Here is a 12,193-nt window from a genome sequence, read left to right as displayed (position 1 = left end):
ACGCACGGTAAACCAACAGGGAGAGGTAAACATGCACAGGAGGCTGAAATTCAACAGAAATTGCAACTTCCTAGCGTAACGTAGGTTACCCTGTTCCGGCGGTAACTTTAATTTCAAGTGTTATAAAACGGCAAAGAAAAATCGTATATCAACATTTTAAAGAACTACTTCCCTTCGCAAAGTCATTTAAAAAAATGTATCCGACGAAGAAAATTTTTAAATCTCGTAGAATTGTTTGGATTCGTAATCTTTTAGAAGAAGATTAAAGTCTTCTTCTTTCATAAATAAATCATATGCCTCTCTTTCGCAATGTTACTTCAAGCATCATCAATTTTTCTATATTTTTATTCTATATTAAAAAAGATAAAAGATTCAAATTTCCAATTTTCAAAAAAAAAAAAACGCACGAAAATCCAAAGAAAACGCGCGAGTTAATCCTCGTCCAACCCCTTCGATTCAATTGCCCTCCCATAGAGATTATCAGCGGGACGTCGAAGCTGGGAGAGGCGACATTTCGATGTAACGATTTGATCGAGGCAAACAGGATCGAGGCGTCTCGATCCTAGGGGACGCGAGCCAAGTCGAGGAATCGAAGTTCCCCGCTAATTTAATTCCGACTCTCAATTATCGGTCGCGTCGGATTCCCTGGGCAGCTCTAACTTTCAACCCTCTCGTTTGCTTCGCTAGGAGGGAGGGAGAGGGTGGCGCGCGTAACACAACCGCGAGATCCTTGCACCCCGTATTCCGCCACTTTATCTTGGGATTGACGTTTCATCCGGGGGAATCGACAGACCGAGAACCGGCGGGATTGCTTTGCGACCGCGTGCACGTCGGGGAATAAAGGCGGAAAGAAACAGCGACAAAATGGCGCAAAGCCCGGAGAAACAAGGGAAGAAAGGAGAATAGGGGGAGGAGGAGATTGTAGTTGTGCGAGGAAATTTGAAGCTGACTCGGGGAGAAAGGAATTGTGGCGAGACGAAAGAATGGTCGAGAATAATTGTTGTGCTTCTGAATAATGTTTACGATAATGTATACGATCTTGATTCGATGGAAGTTTAAACGGTTTAGATATATAATTGTAAATGTTCGAAGCCGAAAGATCGAAATAAGATATAAACGATGATCGATCTACTCGCATAGATGGAATACGATCATCTAATTTGATCGCAGAAATATCCGATTACGTTCGATGTTTTATGAAAAATCTACTGTAAACATAAGTCTTATTAAACAAAATAAAATCAGGTTATTTAGCCTCCAGTTACAAACACTTAAAAGATCGAATTATACTTTTAAAACTGTATCTACAATCCTCAAATTATGCATATAAGGATCGAAAGCCAATCGATAGATCAAGTCACAATCTCTGAAAATAATAATAATAATCTTCCAAGAAATTGGTTTAAGAAATTGTTCGTCTCTTTAAAGTTTCAATCGGCAAATCAATTAAATCTGAATCAACAACTGTACGACGCTTAAAAAGGATTTCTACGAAAGGTAATTTTGATTTGAATCTTCTTACTGATGTTGCAACACAGTAGATTAGAAAATGCATTCGTCGAAGAATATAGATTTTTTTAATTAGATAATCGAGATCGTTGTATCCGATTGTTTATTTATATGTTCGAGAAATGTATTTATATTAAGAGTTTCGATTGAATAAGAGATTCACGTTTCGTAAAAATAATCACACCTTATTCTCTCATCTTCGTATCGATCGTTCGTTCGTACCTCCACCTTCCATATCTATTTCTCAAGCAAGGAGAAAATCAAGACGAAGGAAAAACTTGGCAGGGAAGACGTCTGAAAGAAAGCAAGAAAAAAAATTAGAACGAAGAAAGAAGAGAAAATGCACTTTCTCCCGGCTATATACCGATGCTATCTCTCTTCCTTCGTTTCTTCCTTATCCTATGATTTGACTTTATAATCGAGAGACGGTCCCGTTCAATTACAATGGAATTTCTCGCGGAATTTGGCGCAAACAGTGGCGCGATTTCGAGGACGAGTCGATCACGGCCGGGTAAATATTCCAAGCTCCGCTTGCTGCCGGATGCAGACGGCCGAGAATCGATGGGATAAACGATCTCGAAGTTAACGATTAGCGAGGAACGAGGAAACAATATTTGTCCGTCTATTGCGCAAATACATTTGTCCGTTTGCGATCGACTACGGTTTCCATTCCATCTCTGATTTCATTGACGAGCCTCGCTCAGCAGTTTCCTTCTCCACACGCCCACGTTGCTCTCTCTCTCTCTCTCTATTTTCGAATGAAACATTGAAAAAGATTGGTTAACGCACGAAAATACTCGACCCAGCGTTATCGTAATTACCTTATCGTAAAAATGTAATGATTGCACGGATTTTTAAACGCGAACGCAGCGTTTTTCGATCAATCTCATTTATCCTTCTTTTTCTCGAACTCTTTTTCATCTTCTCTCTCTCTCTTTTTTTTCTTAGAATGTTCGAAAATATCATTTCGCGAAATGTTAGATATTAAATTTTAAAACAGAAAGATAAAGGAGAAGAGGATTTTTTCCTCTCGAGCTCCCCTTAACGTTTCGAGTCACGCTTTTATGCTTCAATGGCGCGAACGCAACGACATCGTAAATTACAGTTTAATTAAAATTGAAAGGGCCCCGATCACGCAGTTTCACGGCGAGGAAGAACTAACAGCTGCCGATTGGCGCCCCACGTCATCTTCTACTTTCCGCCCTCCTTTCAAAGTCCATGCAGTCAAACGAAGTTCAATCACCTCTCCCACAGCCTTTTATACTTTATAGCCAAGCGCACAGCAGCGCGATAGGGCCATCGATGCGCTTTTGTGTCGAACAATTGCCTACTTCGATGCACTATACTTTTATTACGTAACACCGATGGCCAATGCGCGCGTAACGCTGGAATTCGTGAACCTGAAAAATTTCTTTTTTTTCTTCACGTTACTTTTATAACGCCCTCTTCGAAAAATTCTTCTTCGTTTTGAAAAATATGAAAAGTGTGTTGTCGTAACCTATGCGTGTTTTTCTCTTAAGTTAAAGTGTTAAAATTTACTATTAAAGTAATTGATAATTGAACAGATTGATTTTTGAATAAAAATTAAATTGATTGTAAATCTTCATATTGTAATTAAAAGTTATAAAAGATAAAGTGTTTGATGAAGCGAAATGATCAAATATAAAATTTACGATAATTGGAATTACGAGTATGCATTTCTATAAGGAAATTTTATTGCAGTTTTACATGGCGATGTTACACCGTGAAAAATAATACGAGTCAACGGAGCGAAAGTTTAATAATTTGATTTAGAATCGGCATGAATTTTACAATTCGTCGATTCAGCGTTTATCAGTTGTCACTTTTTTCTTTCCGAGACTGTTAAATTATCTTTTTTATTGTAGCAATAAAATCGAAACGATAGCGCGTTCTAAAATTCAAAAAAATAGCTGCCATTAAATATTGCCACGTATAAAATGTTTGAATGATGCGGAAAAGAACCGGTCGATATCCATCGCGAAGTTAGCTACGCATGCGCTTCGATTATGCTTCGTACCGAGCAACTTCAGGGCGGTCCACAGTGGCAATCAGGCAACTGGGAGGGGAGGGCACTTTTGTCAATAAAATCTCTTTTATTATTCTTACACAAAAGAAGTTTTGTTGTAAATAACCAAAGGATTAATTTTACTTAAGGGATTGGAAGAACACGTAAGTACTGATATATTCGGCGCATTTTTTCCAAAAATTCGCATTCCTTTTCCTCGACTTATCTTGTCAAATTGTTTTTCTATGGATTCTCTTTTTATTTGTTCATTTAAATTTTTTATATTTAATGTTTTGATATAAATTTCGTGAATCGTGAATTTTCATTTCAACATCTAATTTTTCGTTCTTTAATTTATTTATTTTTGTTTGATAACATAACCTCCATTATATGTTTTCGGCATACGGTTTATGAAATAATTTTATCACTCGTTCTAATTTTTAATATAATTAAAAAAATATTAAATAACAGATTGATTCGTTGGAATAATGGTTCGGTTTTCCATTCCAGTATATATTACTTCTTCAAAATGTCGACATCTGCGATATATATTTTAGACGTAAAGGGTAAAGTTTTAATTTCACGAAATTATCGTGGAGACATAGAAACGGGTGTTATAGAGAAATTTATGCCTCTTGTAATGGAAAGAGAAGAGGAAGGCAATCTTACTCCTATTATTCAAACTGCTGAATGTACATATGCATATATAAAATACAATAATTTGTATATTGTGTCAACTACAAAAAAGAATGCAAACATTTCCTTAGTATTTGTATTCTTGCATAAACTAGTGCAAGTGATGCAAGAATATTTCAAAGAATTGGAAGAAGAAAGCATACGAGACAATTTTGTTGTTATTTATGAACTTTTAGACGAGTTAATAGATTTTGGATATCCGCAAACTACAGACAGCAAGATATTACAGGAATATATAACTCAAGAAGGACACAAACTCGAAATTCAACCACGAATTCCTATGGCTGTGACTAATGCTGTATCTTGGAGATCGGAAGGTATAAAATACCGTAAAAACGAAGTGTTCCTAGATGTAATAGAATCGGTGAATCTTTTAGCGAATGCTAATGGAAATGTTTTGAGCTCTGAAATTGTTGGTGCCATAAAAATGAGAGTATATTTATCCGGAATGCCGGAATTAAGACTTGGATTAAACGATAAAGTTTTATTCGAATCTACAGGACGTGGAAAGTCTAAATCGGTTGAATTGGAGGATGTGAAATTTCATCAGTGCGTCAGATTATCTAGATTTGAAAACGATAGAACAATTTCTTTTATTCCTCCTGACGGAGAGTTCGAATTAATGTCTTACAGATTGAATACACATGTAAAACCATTGATATGGATTGAATCTGTCATCGAACGACATGCTCACAGCAGAGTAGAATACATGATAAAGGCAAGATCACAATTTAAAAGGCGTTCTACGGCCAATAATGTAGAAATAGTGATTCCAGTGCCCAATGATGCAGATTCTCCTAAATTTAAGACTACTATTGGCAGTGTTAAATATTCACCAGAGCAGAGTGCAATAACTTGGTTCATCAAGTCATTCCCTGGTGGTAAAGAATATTTAATGAGAGCACACTTTGGTCTACCATCTGTTGTTGGGGAAGATGTGGAAGGAAAACCACCGATTCAAGTTAAATTTGAAATTCCATATTTCACTACTTCTGGGATACAAGTGCGTTATTTAAAGATCATTGAGAAAAGTGGATACCAAGCGCTACCATGGGTGAGGTATATTACACAGAATGGGGATTATCAATTGAGAACAAATTAAATAGAAAGAAAAATTCTATAGAATATAAAATTAATATTCACAGTATTGAGAAATAGATTTTCATTATTGGATTTTATTTAACGGAAGTAGTGTAATTGCAATATTTTTTTTTGCAGTTTTACACTTTTAGAGACTTTTACAATAATCTCCTTTTATGATACCATATATTATGATACCATATATGGAAATGCATAGTACTTAATTTATTAACTGTATATTTCTTTCAATAAACGTTTGTTAAAAATAAAAAAATCATATTTTCCATATACAGGGGTTATAGCATATAATATAGTATATAATAAATAATCGAAATATAAAGGAAATAATTGTAAATATATCGGAAATTATAATGTTTGAATGTTTTCATGGAATTGTTAATTGTAACGAATTAATAGACTTTTTTCTGTTTACTAATTTAAACTTTAATAGTATTAAAATCTGAATTATTATTGTACATCAATCACGATGACAAATAATAATATTATTATAAACCATGTATTAGTAACTTAAGAAACTCAAAAGATGCATTAAATTTTTAACAGAAATTATCCATGTTTTATTATTCTCACCTTATCTTTTATCTTCATTTCATTTCGTTTATTTAGAAATTTTTCTTTTTTTCTCATATTTACATTATCGTAATACGCTTTAAATATCGAACACCATATAGATTTTTAAATTTACCCAATTTATCTTCCTCGAATAAACGATTTTCAAAATCGTTCGATATTTTTAAACGACTCGAAATCAAAATCAAAAAAATAAAATTTATCGTACAACAATCAAGCAGGAGAAAAAAAGGAAAAATATATTTCAGAGAGAAACATCAATATCCCAATAAATAGAACCATTTTCCCTCCTCTGCTCTATTTCATTCTACCCACCTAATTCAACCCTCGATAAAATCTACATTCGCGAGGTATATTCGAAATAAACCAGGCCGTCGAGTTGGGCGGAAGTCATTCCAACTTGAAAGGTTCTCCCTGCCCGTGAAACTGGGACTACTCGCAAAAAAGAATATATCACGAATTCGGCCGATAGCTTTTCAAGGCAATCGAAGATGGTGGTAGAGATTCGACGAGAGGACCAGTCGGTCTCGATTCTCCCCCTTCGAAAGCTTGGTAAATATTCCACTATAGAACGAGGTTGAATCGTGCGGAGAGACGGTAGAACACGGAAACCCGATTAGAGCGAAACGCAGCGGGCCTTTTTTATTCGCGCTCCACCGACACGGTCACGCTATGCAAATTTCGGTGGTGTGCAGGGCGTGTAATAATTTTATGGAAATTGCCGGTCCTGCAAGGAATTTCGAGATACAACGAGCTCGAGTGTACACTCTTGTCCATAAGTGCGTGGATAGACAATCCTTTTAATAACGATTGTTGTTTGAAAAGAGTTAATCGGTCGTGAAATTCCAGTAAATTTTTATTACCTTGTTCAATATTTTTTCTCCGATAAACATTTGATATTATTAATAATAATAAAAAGTTATACATCGTTTACTAAGTCTCGAATTATATTTATTTTTCCATTATTTCATTCAGCTAATATTTTCTTTTCGTTTTAACTTTTATATGAAAATTTTCGTAAATTTTTCATACTATTTTGTTTTAATGATTCTGTAGTGCAACTTGGATATATAAATTATTTAATTTAATACTGTTAAATGTTATGAGATCACATCGATCGTTCTAAATAATCGCATACTTATGGATTGGAGTGTACGAGTAACGGAAAAGGATGAAAAGAGGATCGAAAATCCTACGAGATCAGCCCATTTTCCCAAAGAAATTCTTTATATTTATTCGTCGTAATTTTTGAGGAATTTTTTTCTTTCTTAACCATCATGGTTATCGTGAACGGAATATTGACAAAGTTGTGCAAAATGGTTTCGTTACACGTTATGTATTATGCATTAGAACTGATAATACTCTTATCTCGGTTAGAATATTCTTATATGCGAGTTCTAGTGGTTGATTTATACCCATAGCTATTTTACACCTACACATCTTAGTAACGGTATTTATGATACAAGATTCGTGATTTAGACGTATTTCTTAGCCGAGGTAATAAATAATCCAGAGATGCATCAGCTCTCATTTTCTTTTTTTCCCTTCTCTCTCGCCATTTTACATATACAATTTATGTATATCGATTCGCAACACCGGATCGCCACGTATTTACGGTTATCCGGAATTTTCCTTCCACGAGATGGATTTATATATGCGCGTTTTACGTAATAGAATTTAAAATCTATCTCGAATTATTTTGCTAAGGATTTGAGCAAAATTTTCAAGACAAGTAATCGAGATAATAGAATGAAATGGCCAAACAAGTTTCAAACGATATTTTTCTAACGTTCGTATATTTATTATATTTTTTAAAAATCATTCTTTTTCACTATCTGCACACTTTGTACACTACTTCTGTATATCTATATATATATATATATATAGATACATATTACAGCCTTCGAGATCAGATCAATAAAGGTTAACGTATTCTCCGCAAGTTCTCCGCAGGCGGTAGCAATTTTCAGCTTATCGAATCGCGCCGCATGGATGCTTGGAGATCTAAATATAAATACTTTATTATATCAGAAGGGTAATTTATATGGTTGCGAGCTATTATCGTGGCGTTCAGATGTATCGATGTATAAATTTCGAAAGCCTTTCTTCGCAGGCTTTGAGATTTTCCAGGGAAAAGAAACGAGAGGAAGAAACATATATTGCATACTTGACAAAAGTATCGCATCAAGTCTTACAGATTTAAACGTTCAAAGTTCATATTTTCCATCGAGAAACAAACGAACGAACGAATATCGGTGAAAATTATTTTTCAATCTCTCTTAATCTAACATTTCCAACATATTCACATCCTAAAGAATTAACGAAAGGTGACCAAAAATATTCCTTCGAATATTATTTTCACGTTCGACAATCATTTATTTCTCCGAAAAAGTATCTCTCGAGAGTTACTTACGACGCGTAATCGATCTCGAATCACAGAGAGAGAGAGGCTGGTCCGGTTTCACGGTCCCTGTTTCGCCTAAACGCAACGGTTCCGCTAATAGAAAAAGCAAATTCACTGAGGAAATCAGATCTGGAGAAGGAACGGCGCGCGATCCCCAGGGGTTGCACACGTCTCGAGTAATATCGGCCCCTCGATCGGGCTCGTGGAATCGCCCGTGGGACGACGCGCACACCGATTCTGGCGATTTAAAAGTTGCATCCGAGATCCTGTCGCGAGATCCACGCCAGACGTCTGGTCGTCTACGCCGCAGGATATTAAAACTTGGCGGAGCTGATGTATATATAACTGTCAGCTCGACTGGATACGTCGGGGGAGGAATAAAAGTGCGATTTATAGCACGGGGCGGGAAAAAAATGTAACGCGGCCCAAGTTTTCGCTTGTTCCCGAGGGGATATCGGGGGCTGGTCTGAGAAACCGTCAGAGATTTGGAGGAAGAGATTGTCGTCCTTAAGATCGAGGTAGTTGGAGGGCTGAATGATACGAGGGAGATGTTTTGCGTCATTTAGCAAACGTCTTGAAAAGATTTACGATCGAACCGAATCGATTGATGGATTGATCTCGTTTTAGAAAATATAATTAGGGGATAATGAATTTTGATTGGAGGATAAATTAACGTTTAAATTTTTAAATTTAAATAAGAGAAATCTTCGAAGTTTCTTAATAACGATCTTTAAAAAAGTTTCTTGAAATATTAATAATATTTTATTTGAAGATTGGTTTGAAAGTATCGTAACATTTTGTTTTATAGTGGAAAGGTTAATTTAATTTAAAAACTTGATAATTTATGTAAAGATTGCAATGTGATTTTTTGTAAAATGTAGCTAACAATAATTTAACGAAAAGATCCTGAAAGAGTTACAATCTCGAAGTCCAAAAAGTAAACAGTTGGTAATGCATTGATTAATGATAAACATTCCAACAGTTTCGACAACTGTTTGTACGTACAAGTCCAAGTAAATTCGTACAAACTAGCAAGCGCAAACAGGGTAAAGTTGCAAACCCTATCTATCCCAACTTTCTCGCTTAAATTCCGGGGAAAGAAAATTGAATAGAAATCTTTAACTCTCGAAAACGATCGGGCAAAGTACACAGGCAAGAGAGGAATTAAATTTGTCCTCTTCCGTAAGCACTTTCTCGTCTCTCTCTCTCTCCTCGCGAAATGGAACCCTTAAATCGAACCCTTGACTCGCGCAAGAAATATACCACGAGATGGTATAACATAGTTCGTTCCATTGTTAAACGAATCAAACCATTCACCAAATTTTCAGACTTAATTTCGACCGAATAACATACCGACGTCTGCCAATGCCGTTTAAAATTCCGTTCCACCGTCCATTGAATTACAGAAATATGAATCTGAAAACGGATATAACTTCCGACGTTGTATACATTCGGGGGAGATACACGTTCCAGAGGAGTTTGCCATTCGTAATTCAACTCGAGTTTATGCTCCTTGTGTACCAAGCGTTGGCGCCAAGTTACAGGCGTCAGAAATACTCATCCTCCGCTTTTGAATCCTCCGAAAGCCATCCGTTTCCGCCGGAAGTGGAAGAACGCGAGGCGAGGTCCCCGGTGGTAAGTGACACCATCTCGCGAATCTAAGAGTGTCAAAAGTTTGCTGCTTGTTTATTCTACATTTTTTTTCTTTATCATATCGTTGAGCCACGTTGAGGATTGGCAAGAGACGTGTACACGTCTTCTTTCTTTTATGCGTACTTTTCTTTTTCTTTTAACTGTCAAGATAAAACTCGCAAAAGTTAAGTCTGTAAGAAACGATCCATATCCTGATTTATTTATCATTTTTGAAATGAAAATCGGCTCGTTCGTTTTGTGTAATCGCCGCTTTTCTGAATACGAAACCAATATTTCATTATTGTATTCTTCTCTTAATAATCCTGTTGTGCGCGATGATACTAGCCTCGAGGCGGGTAGCGGAGCAGTTAAGCGTGGTAATATCCTCCTTTTCTCGGTACTTTGCACAAAATTCGACGTCGTAACGGCATTTTAGGGTCCGAGATAGCGCGTTAAGGCGGCCTCGGCAAAACAACCAGTGATTAATGGCGATCCGTCGAGACTTCAATACACCTCCGATTTTCCAAACCTCTTCTCTTTCTCGCTCTTTCGCGAAGAACACACAGTTACCATTCAACGCTTCCTCTTTTCCATCGTTGAAAAGAAAAGGCACGAATTTCATTATCATTCTCCCCCTCGAAAACATCAAAGGCGTGGAAGGAATATTTGAGAAAGCTGAGGGCGATAAATATCAGACGGGTTTATATCGATCCGCGTGGATGGACTTTGAAAGTTGCAGTCGAGTAATGGAAAACTCTTGGCAAAAATAAAAATTCTTAAACACCTATTTTTACGCAGTGTTGATACATTCATGAAATATCTTTGGAGATTGATACGCAAAAATATCGATTCGATAATTTAATTAAATTAAATCGATTTAAGTCACATTTTCGTAACCACCTTGTCGATTACTTATTTCGCTAATTTAATTAAGTAACTCGATTTCGATCTCTCCATTAACGCGAAATCTCATGTTGCAAACGTCTAATAATAATCGTGAACGACAAATGAACGGAATTGGAACGTCGCAGACTACGTTTCTGCCACAGAGAGAGAGAAGAGAAGAGAAGAGAAGAGAAGAGAAGAGAAGAGAAGAGAAGAGAAGAGAAGAGAAGAGAAGAGAAGAGAAGAGAAGAAAAGAGAAGAGAAAAAAAGAGAGAGGGAGGAGGGAGAGGGAGAGAGAAAGAGGGAGAAGAAGAGAGAAAGAGAGAGAGGGAGAGGGAGAGGGAGAGAGAAAGAGGGAGAAGGAGAGAGAAAGAGAAAGGGAGAAGGAGAGAGAGAGAGGCAAGTTTAAATCGTCTTTGGGAGTAAGCTCGACGAACTGGGACAAGCGGTGGGAAATATGTATCAAAGCATCAGGCAGCGCGTAAATTAAGTGACGTTCATTTCGCGAGATTCTCAGGAGGACACCCGGGTTTTCCACGGCCCCGTGATAAATAAAAGTATACGTACGTTTAAGTTTGAAAACGGGGTTGGAATAAGGTTGAAAACGCGGGCTCTGCCGGTTTGCCGCGGCATGAAAGGAGTTTATACATGCGTGCTTGGGCGTGTAAAATCGGAGGGAAACGGGGCGCGGTTTCCCTGGATTGCGGAGATACACTGGTACTGGAATTACAGGGATCCGGCCGAAAAAAGAATTCGCCTTCGCAGAACGGTGGTTGTGCCGGCGAAAGAAAACGGGACGACCGCCTTGAAAACGGTCGGAGAGGAAAAAACGATGGCCCTTTTCCCTGCCGCGACGCCCGAAAGAAAACCAACTCCCTAATTTTCTGCCACTCGATTACAGCAGAGATCCGCATCCAAGTTGAAGTTTTTTGTCGAATCCGTGCACCACCGGCACCCTTTCCTTCCACACCTTTCTAATTAACTGTGCGCTACGGTTTAATTGCGATTTGTATCACGTTTCCAAAGTTTTTCCAGAAGGAAGGCTTTTACAGAAAAAAGGCTCTTAGGATGAGAGAAAATTTTATAAATCGAATTGTTTGTTACTTTTTTTCGATGTACGACGTAAAATGATAAACGATAAAGGATTGAAAAATATTTTGATTTATGATTAAATTGCGAGTTTTAAATTGTTTCGCTGTGTTTGATTGGCGATATTCGCTCGTCTCGTTGATTGAAGGAATCGATAAATTACATATTTATCGTGGCAAACGATATATCTAATTGAAAACGAGTTATTTCACTGATCAATGACAGTGACGATGCTGATCAAATCAAATGATATTGAAGAAAAAAAAAAACAACAAAATTGC

At 36.9% G+C, this 12,193-nt stretch overlaps 2 protein-coding genes across 6 annotated transcripts in view; one reads left to right on the top strand and one right to left on the bottom strand.

Annotated features, from left to right (window-relative positions):
* NLG-5 (neuroligin 5) overlaps positions 1 to 12,193 on the bottom strand; it is a 223,498-nt gene that overhangs the window by 35,653 nt on the left and 175,652 nt on the right. Inside the window, exon 1 of one of the 5 annotated variants that reach the window (XM_016913848.2) lies at positions 1,694 to 1,781. The exons of the other annotated variants lie outside the window; for them this stretch is intronic. The gene's annotated coding sequence lies outside the window, so the exon portion shown is untranslated. Of the gene's footprint in view, positions 1 to 1,693; positions 1,782 to 12,193 lie in introns of those variants that run through there. 5 annotated transcript variants of the gene reach the window in all.
* LOC408391 (AP-1 complex subunit mu-1) lies at positions 3,531 to 5,336 on the top strand. Its single transcript, XM_003249858.4, has 2 exons — positions 3,531 to 3,699; positions 4,046 to 5,336. The coding sequence occupies exon 2, from the start codon at positions 4,065 to 4,067 to the stop codon at positions 5,331 to 5,333; it is 1,269 nt and encodes a 422-aa protein (XP_003249906.1). The 5' UTR covers positions 3,531 to 3,699; positions 4,046 to 4,064; the 3' UTR covers positions 5,334 to 5,336.

This window comes from Apis mellifera, linkage group LG9 (assembly GCF_003254395.2).
Source record: "Apis mellifera strain DH4 linkage group LG9, Amel_HAv3.1, whole genome shotgun sequence".
NCBI classification, from domain to species: domain Eukaryota; kingdom Metazoa; phylum Arthropoda; class Insecta; order Hymenoptera; family Apidae; genus Apis; species Apis mellifera.
Note: the sequence above shows the minus strand (reverse complement) of the source record. Positions and strands in the feature narration are given on the sequence as shown.

Bases quoted from the DNA above. Each gene is read 5' to 3' on its own strand.
- LOC408391 (XM_003249858.4), top strand. From the start codon at position 4,065: ATGTCGACATCTGCGATATATATTTTAGACGTAAAGGGTAAAGTTTTA.